The sequence below is a fragment of the Coccomyxa subellipsoidea genome (assembly GCF_000258705.1).
Source record: "Coccomyxa subellipsoidea C-169, whole genome shotgun sequence".
NCBI lineage: Eukaryota > Viridiplantae > Chlorophyta > Trebouxiophyceae > Coccomyxaceae > Coccomyxa > Coccomyxa subellipsoidea.
Window position 1 is genome coordinate 1,199,258 of NW_005178039.1, and position 14,526 is coordinate 1,213,783.

General features: G+C 54.1%; 2 protein-coding genes across 2 annotated transcripts; one reads left to right on the forward strand and one right to left on the reverse strand.

The window, feature by feature from the left end:
* Window positions 1-469: 469 nt before the first annotated feature.
* COCSUDRAFT_61427 (hypothetical protein) lies at window positions 470-11,818 on the reverse strand (the record flags this gene model as incomplete). The annotated part of the gene is made up of 23 exons (XM_005649672.1): window positions 470-640; window positions 996-1,196; window positions 1,431-1,783; window positions 2,109-2,256; window positions 2,493-2,774; window positions 2,974-3,242; window positions 3,430-3,616; window positions 3,805-4,014; window positions 4,322-4,533; window positions 4,867-5,008; window positions 5,580-5,685; window positions 6,062-6,161; window positions 6,235-6,466; window positions 6,800-6,953; window positions 7,209-7,345; window positions 7,513-7,572; window positions 8,654-8,812; window positions 9,060-9,203; window positions 9,426-9,608; window positions 9,848-9,981; window positions 10,389-10,554; window positions 10,689-11,219; window positions 11,804-11,818. 23 exons carry the CDS (start codon window positions 11,816-11,818, stop codon window positions 470-472), a joined length of 4,296 nt encoding a protein of 1,431 aa, XP_005649729.1.
* A 280-nt stretch (window positions 11,819-12,098) lies between these two features.
* COCSUDRAFT_61428 (hypothetical protein) lies at window positions 12,099-14,347 on the forward strand (the record flags this gene model as incomplete). Its single annotated transcript, XM_005649673.1, has 6 exons — window positions 12,099-12,317; window positions 12,441-12,533; window positions 12,637-12,759; window positions 12,949-13,191; window positions 13,517-13,627; window positions 13,778-14,347. 6 exons carry the CDS (start codon window positions 12,099-12,101, stop codon window positions 14,345-14,347), a joined length of 1,359 nt encoding a protein of 452 aa, XP_005649730.1.
* Window positions 14,348-14,526: the final 179 nt, after the last annotated feature.

Here is a 14,526-nt window from a genome sequence, read left to right on the forward strand (position 1 = left end):
GTGATGAGTCCAACAGGCATCTAAGTGACTACAGCAGTCTCTTTCTTAAAGCTGAAGTTGCTGATCCTGAAAACTCGTGAAACGGCGTGCTTGACATACTTGGACAAAACCCTGCTATGTGTGCTTGAAGTCCAACTGCGTTTCAGCGGGATGCTTTTAAATTGAGAGATTCTGCTGAAATCTCTACGGATTGCTAAAAGTAGTATTTATTGCAAAATGCAGAGTCCAGTCTCCTCACTTATGCTATTAAGCAGGACTAAGATTTACATTCAAAGCCTATGCAAATCTCAGAAAGAGCATGCCGTGCATGATCCATATGGATGTCAGTCACTTATGTCCAGGCTCCTTTTCAGCATGTCACTCAAACAAATGTCCTCATTGTATAATGTATAAAATATCCAAAGTACACTGTATGGATTCGTCCCAACTGTGTGGTGCATGCCCAAAATGTCCAGGCACCAAATCAAATCTATTGTGGCGGGGCAGTGCTGAGCTGTGCCAGCAGTGCCTGCGCTATGTCTGCCACCTGGAGCTTCTCCCATACACTCTCATGCGCTGCAATTGGTCCGGGCAGCGACCTTTGCATGGCGCTCAGGCATTGCTTGTGGGTTGTTGCGAACCTCGCTGCAAATGCCCCCACCTGCGCGTGCAAGGAACACAATCGTTTAAGAGATTGTGAAGCTGTTATCCACATTTCCATTCCAATCCCTGCAAGCACTCTTCACTGAGCAAACACACACGCTCATGCACATGAAGCCTGAAATAAATGGAGCAAGTCGGCTGGCGGAGCCGGTATATGAGTACTGAGCACTTTGCCCACGCTTGCTTGGGGGTTGCTTGGATGTTGCGAATCCAACAAGGCCCCTCCACCCGGATTAGGATTTCGGCAGCCCTTGCCTGCAGCTTTATTGCAGACGCACCTTGAGTCTTGGCAGGAAAAGCGTGTTCTAGCAGTAATATTAATGTAGGCACGGGGTGAGCAGCGTGTTAGTCACCTTCAGGGCGGCAAGGAGGCATCGGGTGTTCCCAGCTGGAGGGTCAGCCGGCTCGCTTGGAATGTGGGCGCTGACAGTCTCTTCCAGCGATCGTAGCAGGGCGCCAAAGCTCGTGACGGCTGTCGCATTTCTCACCGGCCCGTCTGCCTCTTGGAGTGACAGCAGGTCACCCAGGAAGCTCAGGCAGTCCTCCATGGCCCGCTGCCAAATCACACATCAGCCCATTGCAGATCATTCTGCACAAATGCCTAAACTTTTCTGTGCCTGCAGTTTGAGGTTCTCGTTACAACTACCCTCCTATGTATGAAAACCAGGGGTATATATGTACCACCATGTCGCCAACGAGAAAAAATGTTTTTGTTACATCTCGTTGGAAGATACTGATTGCAAACTGCCAGAATCACTGCACATGTGCCAGTAGCTTCATCGGGATACCTTCTGCCGATGCTTGGTGGCGACCGCGGAGGCGGCGAGCAGCAGCTTCTGCAGCTTCCCATGCAATTCCTTGTCGCTGAAGATGTCCGAGTACCGCTGCAGCAGTGTGCGTGCAGCTGCTGCATCACGGCCGATCGTGCCGAGAGTCTTCGCGACGCATTCCACCACAGAGGCATCGCTTGTGGGCCCCAGCAGTTCTGTGAAGAGGACATGCCAGGCGTCGTCCCGGGCCACATGCAAGCGCAGCTCTGCGGCTTCTTTGATCGCCGCTGCTGCCAGAGATGGCTGCTGGGATTCCTGTGACCCGGCCGCCGGGGTGCCCAGCTCAGCAGCACCCACCGCTAGCATCGCCGCTGCGGCAGCCAGATAACATTGGATCAGCAAGAGTGGACTTGTCTTCTGAGCAAAGCAGGACTTATAAAAAATGCCTGGAAGAGAACAATGATGGCTCCTTATGTGTCACTGAATCCCCAGCACATTCATCTCCGGGCTGTACTGTGACAATGCTGCAAGCGGACATGTCTGACGTGCTTGGGCCGTGCATCATTCTTTGGAGAGGCATTCATAGGAGTGGCCCAGACCCGTCAGGCGTATTTACTTGCACCACATTTAATTGCAGCACGCAGATTATCGGGTCATACAAAGGTGACCAGATGAATGCAGGAAGGGTGTGCCCACCGAGCAGCTGGGCGGCGGGCTGCGCGACTTGCGGCATGCGGTTCTGTTTGGCGCGCATGCATGCCTGCAGCGCGCCCAGCAGGCTGCGGCAGGCCAGCATCTCATCCAGAGACACCGCCACCGGGGCAGACCGCTCGTCCCTAAACACCTGCGGCGCAACACTCACCTTCTCTCCACATATGTTTTTTTCTTGTATAAAATTCGAGGCAGGTTTGCCTATTTAAACGAGATGACCACACCCTCATCAGAACAGCCGTTTGACCTTGCCCAGCCAAGTTCCTCAGAATTCTCAGAAGCTCTGAGAGGGGCTGGGACAATTTCTACCCCACTGCTTTTCACACATATTTACCCACAATAATAGAGGGCTAGGAGTGGGGTGCCCACCTTGGTAGGGGTGGGGACGCGGTTGGAAGTGTCCCCGGCCGCCACAAGCAGGCGCAGCAGCTGCGCCAGCGCCTTGAGCAGGCAGGACTGCAGCAGCCGCGAGCACTGCCCGCTCGCCAAGCCCTTCACCATCGCCGTGAGCACAAAGCTCGGCACCGCGCGCACCAACTCCCCTGCCGCGCTCGCCTTAAACCCCCTTTGCAGCTGCTCCGCCACCTGCAGGCTGTTTGCCGCGATGCTCTCCGCCAGCCCCCTCCAGAACGGATCCGCCGTCCCCCGTATCTGTCCATGCCAGGATTCGAATTCCACCTCAGCCGTCTGTGACATGCGTGGGGGCCATGCAAGCAAAGGGAATTGTGGAGGTCTGCCAGAGTTTGCAGCATTTGGGCTCTGCCATGGCATGCCTCAAGCTGCCACATTAAGACACAGCGTGTAACCAAGAAGAGTTTCCATTTGTTGCAGCGGGAGTAAGAATGAGTACCTCGTCTTTGGTGCTGGGCGTCTGCGCAGCGGCGGCAGCTGGTGGTGCGTCCACGTCCATAGGGGCAGGAGCGCCTTCGTCCTCATCCAAAATTACCACTTCCCCGAGTCCCTGCACAGCGGCGGCAGCAGCCGCGCGCTGCGGCTGCGGCGTGGCCTGCGGCTGTGACCCGGCGCGCAGGAAACGGTCCAGAGGGCCGGCAGTGGCGGGGGTCACCGCCGCTGAAGTCGCAGCTTCGCCAGCCGGGTGTGATGCGAGCGGCGGCTGGTCTGCACAAGGCAACGTGCACGGGCTCAGCAGCTTGCCTTGTAGAGGTATGTATTGACAGCTCATGCAGTCCTTGAATTGAGCTATGCATGGGGCAGCTGAGCGGCTGGAGAGACAATTAGCAAGCCTGTTTTGTATGAAAAAAGCTGTACAGGAAGTAGAAGCAGTTGTTGTGCGAAGCTCAAATACCTGCAGAGGATGGGCGCGGCTGCAATGGTGTGGATGCTGGAGACTGTTCGGCATCGGCTGGCTGCTGGGCACTGGCAGAGCTCTGTTTGATGACCCAGGCGCCTCCGGAGTGCTCCGCGATGTCCTTCACCTTGTTGTGTACCCACTTCTTCACCACCTTGCGATCCGGGTGCGCCTCAGTGAACGCCTACATCCCAATAAAGCACCATGAATCTAATAATGTCCACCGTGTGCCAATTAAATTCTGGTCCCAATGGGTGATGTAAGAATGGAGACATGATCTTCGGTGTCTGAGGGCTCCCTATGGTGCTTGCATCCAGGGCGAAGTGTCTAATTATGGGGAAGTTGCGCTGTGGAAAAGGCCCTAAGGCGCACCTTTGCGACCTTGGCCACCGCCTTGAGCTCGGGGTGCGAGAGCAGGAACTGCACCAAGTCTGGCGTCAGCTCCTCCTGTTCCTGCGCGGCCGCCCGGCCGCGGCCGCGCGCTGTTGCCGGCCCCGCGGCGCCGTCCGCGGCGACATCCCCGGGAGCGTCCTCGGTCTCTGGTGGCGGCAGCATCCGGATCTTGACCTTGGTCGTCAGGACCTGTCACCAAAGAGACAAGCTCGACATGTGCGCTCCTAGTTGTGCGCTGTTGGCTATCTGTCTTAATCGGAAAATTGGCTTGCCAATAACACAGTAACATTGTGCTGCCACGACACAGCTGCCTCACAGTGCTTGAGCGGGCTGCCCTCAATGGGTTTTCAATCCATACCACTCTTCTGATAATGCGTTTCCTGGCCCAATTGCCCGGCTAAGGCCCCCCATCGTCGATACATGACAAGGAGGACTGCCGACAAGAGTTCTTTTGTCATGTAGAGGTTGAGCCGCAGGGGAAGGTGCCAGGACTGACCAGAGGCTGGAGGGCGGAGAGGAGGGCGGGGTCGCCGGTGAGGTGGGCGGGCCGCGCGGAGTCCTGGGACGGCGCGGGCGGCATCGGCAGGCGCGTGATGATGATGGGCCGATTCGCGCGCGTCGCCCGGTCCAGCGCCGCATTCAGCAGCCGCAGCCGGTCGCGCTGCACTGCGTCGCCGCCGGCCGCCACCTCCGCACCCGTCGCCTCGTCTGCACACGTGGAGAAATTCATTAGTCATGCAAGGTCGTAGATTTGAGAGGGTCTCATCAGAATCTTATCTAGTGAGGAATAGCTTTCTGGAGTTCAAGCTGGGGCCTTGAGGTCTAGAAGAAGACATCTTTGCATTCTAAGCACCCTGTTGAGATTTCTCGCCGCATGCCACATCTGTACTCTTTCTGTTGCTCGTGCATGCATGATCTGTGGTATCTGGAGGATGCAGAAGCATTGCATCATCCTGTCTGCGGTGAGTGCAAGAGGAAGCTAATTGCAATTGACTGTCGGGAGAACAACGGGTGTGTCAGATATAATAAAGCAGAGAGCACCGTCGAGCTCGGCGGCGAGATCGTCGAGGTCCTGCTGCACGGATGCGACGCCCTCGTCGTCCGAGATGTAGCCGTTGGGCACCACAAATCCGTCCCCGCACGAATCCTCCGCCTCGTCTTCTTCCTCCTCCATGTCATCGTCCTGCGCAACAACCACTTCACCTACCTTTTCCTTCTCTAAAACAGGGGTTACTAAAGCAGTCTGTAGTAAACCCTGCCTAGGCTGCCTAAGAGACCCCAGCCTTAACAGGCAGGGCCCCAGCGTATCACCTGTCCTGGTGGTGTGCAGGTAATGGAGTTTTCGTCCTGCGACCCCCACCCACACTTACCGGAACTCCCCTCTCTTGTGTAATACACCCTGCCTCCAGATACCGAATGCTAGTTGGATGTGCGTTGTATCCTTATAAGCAAGACCCAGCAAGTTCACTTGTGCTTGACGAAGAGAAGTGTCTTGCAATTTGTGGCTTGTTTGTGGCAGTCCTTCTGGGAAATTCACTCACGAACACCGGCATGCCGCTTTCATGTTATCACATATTGTCAATGTCAACGTATGGCATTTTCCCTAGGCCCTGCCCGTCTGCGTATTTGTGTATATGACTCTTCCAGTCAAATTCTCTTCCGTGGACGGCAGCTATCTGTTGGTGGCCATTGAGGTCACAGATCACGTCAGATCCAATCTGACTGGCTGACCAAAGGCATTGCTGCAGGCTTACCGACAGGTTCTCTCCCTCGGGCTCCTCCTCCCACTCCTCGTCGCTCATGACCTCATAGTCCAGCGCATCGTCCCTCGCCAACGGGCGCCGCCCCGTCACTGTTGGGCTGAGAGGCACGCACCACAATATTTGTCAAGCCGCCGCTGTCATTGTTCTACTTTTCGCTACTCACATCATGCCTCAACGGTGGCCAACTCAGGACGTGCCGCAGCCTGATTTGCAAAGATGATTGCCAGAGAACATCGTTCCCAAAATCGGGGTCCGCTATGGGGAAGACCTTTGCAGAGGCGCATTTGGATAGTGAACACCGTACTCATAACACCCAGCTTCCAGAAAATCTGCAAACTGCCCATCACTTCAGAAGTCTCCCGTGAGACCTCCATTGCTGCCAACACAGGCATGGACCTCCTGGGCGCAATGTCAAACTTTTTCTGTTGACAGCCACAAAGCCGCAACAGTGTTTCATGGCAGGCTTGGTGCACCTGGCGGCGGACCACGACCCGTAGTAGGCCGGGCGCTTGGAGGCGGCGAACCACAGAAATTTGCGGCGCCACAGCCGCGCCTTCTCCAGCCGCCCAAACTCTGCCACATGCTCCTCAGCCGTCCTCATGCGCGCCCAGGACGGAGGCAGCCCTGCACAGACACACATACACACCTTCAATCATTATTATTATTACTATTATTATTATTTTCATTAGTACTATTATTATTATTATTATTATTATTATTATTATTATTATTATTATTATTATTATTATTATTATTATTATTATTATTATTATTATTATTATTATTATTGTCATTATTATTATTATTACTATTATTATTATTATTATTATTGTTGTTGTTGTTATTATTATTATTATTATTATTATTTCACGCTTTTCCTGCCAAGAGGCAAGGTGTTTCGGCAGACAAGCTGCAGTAAAAGTCTGCCAATATCCTACCCCTTGTTGGACTCGCCAATCCAAGCGAGACCCCATCAAGGGTGGGTACGGTGCTCAGTTCTTAACAGCTTCTACTACGGAAGGTAAAAGTAAGGATCTCAAGGGCAGCCTCACTCGATAGAGCATTGTGCAACTGTACTCGCTGATTGCCTTCATAGAGGCCAGCACAGCCCAGACAAAAGCCAGCGTGATCTGTGGCAGCATGGGCATGTGTTCTTCTGCCCATTTAGGAAAGTTGTAGTGGGCCAGCTAGGGAGGGATTGGGATTGAAACAGAGGGCGGACCTCGGATGCGCTTATGCCGCGGCCGGGACTTCCAAGATTGCCTGATGTGCTGCATGCCCTCCTCCAGCTCAGACACACCACGCTGCTTGGCCGCCGCAATTGCCTCATCAAATGCTGCGCTTATGTCCTCGGGCACGGGCAGCCTGCAATGTAGTGAGCAATATTTTACATGAGGCGGAATTTTGAAGTCATGGCATATGAGGTTTTCTGTGTAATAAATTGATGCATGCTATGCCTGTTGATCTACAGCAACTACCGTATACTTCAGTAGATGGCAATAATACTTCAGCACTTGGATCACCACTTCCTGCTGCAGGCCATCCTCATTCAGCTGCAAGACATCCTTTGTGGTAGATGACTTGCTGCGCTGAAGTAAGCATGAAAGGATAGAGCTGCACCGTGCGCTTTCGGGGGCGGGGGTAAAGATTTCATGGAAGGGGTGTCGCAGCGGCAGCGCGGACATGGGAGTCTTGAGCGGCTGGCTGCTGCCGCCCTCGGCTTCACCGCCAGTCTTCGCTGGCGTCTTGAAGAACCTCTGCGGCAATCAAAACAATACATCATCAATCACCTCACAGGACAGGGGGACCTGCTGCACATTGGATGTGTAATTCTCTGGCCTCTACAACCCAGAATGAAAGTTCATTGCATGCATGCATGCATGCACAGTTCCAAAGAAGAATAGCAAAAAAGGGGGTGACTCACGTTCATGAGATTGCGGGATTTGCACAGGGCGTCACGCGACTCGAATCCTGTCTTTGCAGCCTGCCAGCACACACCATGGTCACAACAATGCAGCTAGAGTGTTTGCTGATAAAGGGGCAGTACAGTAATTTGCAGAGCTCTTCTGCAATTCCAGTGTGATCAGGGTCCACAAATGAACATGCAGAAAGGCAAGGATGAAACAAAATGATACCAGGAAAATATTCAAGGCATTCTTGAACAGTGGCAAAACACACATGGTGAACTGACAGAAACACGAGGGATAACACAACGGACAAATGGAGGAGGTCCCGAAAAAAAGACAACACAAAGGGGCCAGGGTGTAACACCTCATGTGTTACACCCTGGTGAGGTTGAGGTACACCCTGTGAGGTTGATTGTAACACAGGGGGGTACAGAGTGTAACACATCAGAGGTTGAATGTAACACAAGGGGCCCACAGTGTAACACATCAGAGATTGATCGTAACACAAGGGGGCCAGCGTTGTAACACATGAAAGGCTGATTGTAACACAAGGGGCCCACAGTGTAACACATGAGAGATTGATTGTAACACAAGGGGCCCACAGTGTAACACATGAGAGATTGATTGTAACACAAGGGGGCCACAGTGTAACACATGAGAGGCTGATTGTGACACCAGGGGGTACAGAGTGTAACACATGAGAGGCTGATTGTGACACAAGGGGCCCACAGTGTAACACATCAGAGATTGATCGTAACACAAGGGGGCCAGCGTTGTAACACATGAGAGGCTGATTGCAACACAAGGGGGCCAGTGTGAAACACATGAGAGATTGATTGTAACACAAGGGGCCCACAGTGTAACACATCAAAGATTGATCATAACACAAGAGGGCCAGCGTTGTAACACATGAGAGGCTGATTGTAACACAAGGGGGCCAGTGTGTAACACATGAGAGGCTGATTTTAACACAAGGGAGCCACAGTGTAACACACGAGAGATTGATTGTAACACAAGGGGGCCGGAGTGTGACACATGAGGATTGGCTGCAACACAAGGAGAACAGAGACCGCAAGAGCTTGTTCACATGCATCATTTCGGCAACTCATTCAAGCCAAAAAGGGCCAGTTATAACTCTTGCAATGGATCAGGACACACCTCCTTCTCAGCCCGTTGCCGCTCTTTTTCCGCCTCCTTTGCAGCTCTCTGCCTCTCCTTCTCGGCCTCCTTCTCCTTTTTCTGCGCCTCTTTCTCCAGGCGCTGGCGCTCCTTCTCCCTGGCTGCCTCAATGCGCGCCCTCTCCTTCTCCTCAGCAGCCTGCCAGGCAGCACACAATCTTTATCTTGACGAGTGTGATGTCATCTAGTAGACTTCGTTTTTGAAATTCCATACTATGCTCCTTGTAGCAACAAAGCCCATGCTGAAGTTGGCAGGCAGCACAACCACTCAGCGGAAGCAACTCAACGGTAAGGATCTGCAGCCCTGCTTTGAATATTATATCATACGAACAGAAACGCTCAGGAGGGAATACTATTGTGACGAGGATTTGAAGGCAAAATTGCACCTTCTGCTTCTCTAGCCGAGCAAGCTCCTTCTGGGCATCCGCCTCCTGCTTCTCCTGGGCAGGCTTGGCCTTCTCTGCCTCGTCCGCCTCCTTGTCAGCCGCTGGCACACTGCTCGCATCCGCTCCGGGAGTCCCTTCCCCACCCTGCATGCACACACATGCAATCACATGAGAACGACTCTCAATATCATCCTGAGCAATTTGCTTCAGAGCAGTCAGGTAATCGAGGAACTGCAGTGAAGCAATTGCACGATAGGAATGCCATGCCTGTGATGGGAGCGTGGCGGCTGCAGGCTCGGCAGCTGCAGCAGTGTCTGGGGCCTGGGGCAGTGCCCCCGCGGCCTCCTGTGGCTGACTAAGGCCGACAGCGGGGGCCGGCTGCGAGGCGCTCGGGTTCTCCGCAGCTGAGTCTGCGGCGGCTGCAGCTGGGCTCAGCAGGGGCTTCTCAAGCTTGTCGAGCTTAGCCAGCGCCTTCGCCACCTGCTTGTCTGTGCCCTTGCCCTCCAGCGCTTTGCACGCTGCGGCCAGCGCCGTCAGGCGAGCCGCCACCTGACATAACAATCCAAAAATTGCTTTAATTTGAATTGCTTTGAAAACCCTTGTCGGTGCTTGCTTTTCTTCAGGTTGTTCACCTGTTGGCTGACACTCAATGGTCTGGTGTGCAACAGAATCACTTCTTGGTACCTATTCTGCAGATCAGACTTTGCATGCTGTGCATTGGACGGGAGTCAAGCCACGACAGCGCTGTGCCTTCAAGAACAAGGCAACAGTGGTTGCAGCATGCGCACCTTTCGCATCTGCTTCTTGTGCTGGATGCCCTCATTGCGGTGGGCCACAGGCAGGTACTTCTGGTCCCGCACCTCCCACTGCCACAGGAAACTGGCTGTTGTGTCCTCCAGCGCATCCACTTTGTCACTGCCAGCTGCACACATGGAACAGCATCCCAATTTTCAATTATGCTTATCACATTCTGGCCCTTCACGCCCGCCTGCAGCTTGCAGAAGGAGGACGCCTGCCAGAGTGTTTGCTAAATGGCCTGCAACCTGATCTTAGGGAGAAAGTGATGTCCCGAGCACATGCTCACAGGAGACACCTTGGCAAGATTGACATGCAAATTAGAGACGGTCCGCATGCAGACAATTTCTTCGACAACAGCTAGTCTCCACCCTTTCATCCATTGCTTGCTGTTGATTCCAGGCCCCCAACCCCTGTTTTCGCAGCTCAATTTGGGTTTGGGGAGACCATGTCTGGCGCCCCATTATCGGCGAGCACCTCCCCAGTATTGGGGGGAATAATGAGTGCAGCTAAAAGAGGGTGATATGTCCTCACCGTCTTTGGCAGCATAGCTCTTTCGCGCGGCGACCTCGATGATCATGTTGCGGATGGCCGCCTTTGTGAGGGGTGACCCGGGGTTGTAGTCGCCTTTGCAGTGGTACCAGAGCTTCTCGGTGGCCTCTGACAGTGGCAGACTGCAGCCCACCAACCAGATCCCCACCTGTACAAACAGCCCTTCATGAGTCTTCACAGCTAGTGCTGTCAGGACTGCGCTGACCTTGTGCAGTCTGCCATGCTGTGGGGGGGACAGCCAAAGGATAAGGAGGGTCAGTCGTTCGTGTGGCAGAACGCTACCTGGCTTTTCTGCAGGATAAACTCAAATTTCGCAAAGTCCAAGGTGACGATGGGATGGGGCCGTGAGGTGACATAGCTCTCCAGTTCTGCGATCTCCTCTTTCAGCTGCTTGATCTGCTCTTCTCTGTGCACGCTACACACTGCTGCTGGAGTTGCAGGCGGCCCTGCCTGCTGCTCTGGCATGCATGCAGCTGGCTCTGCCACGGCGGTCCTGGCAGCATGCTCTGAACTCTCCACCATATCCTCAGCGGCCATATCTGCGTCCTCGTCATCTATGATGATTGGCTCAGGCGCCTGAGCGGCAGCTGGCCCTGCGGCACCGTCCGCTTGCGCTGCTTGGGCCAAGCGAGCCTTCTTGCGCCTGTTTCCAAACCATGTGGACACCTGCTGGACGGTCAGGTCGGACTGCTCTGCCAAGCTGGCCTTCTCGGCAGCGCTGGGATTTGCGTTGCCAGCGAAAAACTCCTCCAGCTGCTCCTTGCTTGCATGTGCTCTCTTCCTCTTCCGCTGATCCTCCTGCTCTTCTGGCTTCTGTCACAACAAAGGTAATTCACACGTTAGGTTGGAGTCTTTTATTCTCACTTATTATTACACACCACTAACACAGACTTCTCAAATGAATCAGACGACGAAAGATTGCTTGATTACATAAACAAGATAACACGATGCGTGCTGCAGAGGGTGACATCCTTATCATGCTGATGGTGGCTGCTGCACCTTCGCATCAATGACATTCTCGATAGGTACCGCTGGCAATTCAATCGGTCCAGATGCCTGTTCCTCGGGCTTGGATAGCCTGCTGGTAGCCTCTTTCTCATGTGCATTTTTGTCCTCGGGAGCTCGGCTTCTGGTGGATATCACAGACCCGTGATCGCTTGATTTGGTTTTTCGCTCGTCTTGAAGCTTCTTACCCCATAGGGCTGCCAACGTATTCTTTGTTGCTGCCATCGTTGGCCCAATCACAAAATTTGATGAAGTTGCTATCTTTCTCTTTCTTTCGATGTAAACATTGATTCACCAATAAAGACATTTTTGGACCCCATCCCAGAGAGTCTTGCAGCCACTAAGACCCGTGCAGATTTGCAGAAGAGCAATTTAAACGGAATTCTGCCCACGTGCGCAGCAGACATGCTGTGCCAGAGTGTGCAGTTCCATCCCGTTGCAGTATTAAGGCATCCTGTGCAGATCCTTTTGCAGGTGTGTGCGGGGTACCTCGGAAAGCCATCTCCAAAGTTTCTTGCCTTGATCTGTTGTTTTAATAGAAATCGTCTGCAATAGGGGTAAATCCGTTTTGTTCTGATCTGTAATAGGGGTATTTGTTGCGCTTCCAAGGCTGTCTGCCGTATCAGATTAAGGATGATATTAGTCAAATAGTCAACATCAGAAGATCCTCGATAGATTGCGCCTTGCATGGAGGTGCAGCAACAAGATGGTGGCCATTGGAGTCTCGAGTCTGACAAGAAGCTGCTGGCTTCTCTCCAGAAGTTCTCAGCCACGTTCCTTTCACGCATCAACGACACACAGGCCGCCCTTGATCAGCTGGTGAAACACACCGAGGAGGCCGAGATCAGGGCGACAGATGTTGGTAACAGGTTCAGGTTGCTGGCGCACACGCATTGTATCGAGCAGGTAAGCACATGCAAAGATATCTAGGCACGCCTTAGGAGCCTTAGTTTGCGCCATTCAGCTCCTTGGAGAATAATGCCATTCTGGTTCTTGTGTTTCTCCACAACAAGCACGGCCTTCTTGCAGGGCGTGATGGACAACGAGGAGGATCACGTGGGATCAACGCGCGCAGCTTCTTCCTCAAAACCTGTGCAGCTGACGCCAGAGAACTTCGACAAGGTACAGCAACCGATTTGAGACATGCTCTGTTTGACCTTGATCCGTGCACTCCGAGCTTTGCTGCCCTCAGCTACATCCAAGCTGATACCTCAATCTCCAACAGGTGGTGCACCCGAGGTATTTGGAGGCGCTCCGCATTGGTGCACGGGCAGTGGAAGCAGCTGAGGCTTCGGCCCCAAAAGAACGGCCCATGCCCCACCTGTTTGGATCCCCAGAGTATCTGCAGGTGCCTTCCAATCCCCAACAGCACATAATCTTGCTTGCGCTCCTCAGGGAATACGGTGTGTGCATAAGCTATGTCATCTCATATTGTGTTCTTTCCGCTTTTCCAGTTCCAGGGGAACTGGCTTTGCGTCAAGTCATGGCTTTCCCAGAGAAGGGAGGCATGCAATAAACGCCCCTCGCATGCATGCAGGACCCCTACGGAGGGCTTGGGCCACTGCTGCCGGGGTGGCAGACACCGCAGGCAGCGCTGGGGGACGTGCCCCCCGGCGCCCTGCCCGAGTGGGGCGCCGCCGGCATCAGCTCGGCTGCGCCATCCACAGTGGGGGACTTTGACGCGGACGACTTTTCCACGGTTGAGGGCGGCAGCGAGACCGGCATCCATCGCCTGCCGGACTTCAAATCCATGCTGGAGGCCGCCCTGCGCGGAGACGTGGTGCGAGCCATTTGGTATACAGAAGAGTAGCATGGCCCCTGCGCAAGGATGACTGAATGCAGAGAATGCGCAAATCGGGGAGTGGTTGAAAATGCCTTGCTTGCTATCTATGTTATCGAGCGCGTAAGGCATGCATGGGAGCTTGATAAGTGCAGTGCCGCAGCTCGTCATGAGCATGTGTTCGATTTACAAGCTCAGCTGCATATTTTCCCAAGAGATTTATTTCTGAGCTTCGAGATGAGGGCTCCTTGTGCAGCGTGCTTTATGATCTGGGTGATTGCTGCGGAAAGGAGATTGATTGACGGTTGGTGTGCACTGGCTGCAGGGCGACGACAGCGCGAGTGTGGGGCACGCGACGCACAGGAGCTCTGGTTCCACGGACGGCCATACAGCCTATGTGGCCGGCTTGGAGCCCATTCGTGAAGCTCAGATGCAGGTCTGTGCAACTGGTATCCACTGCAGGACATCCTTGATATAAAATATATTGCCATCCGCATGCATGCATGTGGACAGAACCCTCCTGTCTGTCAAGGAGAAGATGCTCGTCCCATACAGTCTGATTTCTCAAGTGCTGGAGCAACTGCAGGATGAGGATGCAGACGTGCCCAGCAGCGGCGCCGGCTCGCTCAGGCGCAAAGCAGAGGTGGCCGACGCGCTGCGAGCGGGGCTCGACCTCGGCCAGCAGCGCGGCAGCGCCGATGCGATGGCCGGCGAGAGCGTCTCGCTGTCCTCGGACTTCAGCCGCTCCGTCAGCCAGGCCGTCAGCGGCGCGGATGCCCTGCCGGCACCGACCGTCGCATCGGAGCAGCAGAAGCGAGCTGGCCGCAAGGGTGTTGCGGCGGCAGCAGGGGATGCATCTTCACGGCGCGGCAGCGGTGCACCGCGAGAGGTAGCACCGCTGTCGGAGGAGCTGCTGTCGCGGCACTCGGCGTCGCTGGACGATGCCGGTTCGCTGAACGGCGGCCAGCCGCTGATGGGCAGCGGGGGGGTCCTGGAGAAGCATCTGCACAAGGAGCTGGAGGCGTTGGAACTGCCAGAGGGGGTGTCGGGAGGCCTGTTTGATGAGGACGAGGCGGCCGAGGCGTTTGTGGACAGCACTGAGGTGTTCCACTCGCCCGAGCAGCAGCTGCGGACCTCGTCGCAGAATGGCGCCTGAACTATTCTGCTTTGTGGTGCAGTAGCTGATGTTGCAGAATGCCGCCTTCTCACACTTCTGCTTTATGGATGCAGTTATAAAGGGGTGCTGAATGTATTTCTTTCTGAATATTTGGTGTGAATGCTTTGGCGAGAGTAGATGCTGCTTCATGTGTGGATTTGACATTTTTCAAGTGAGCT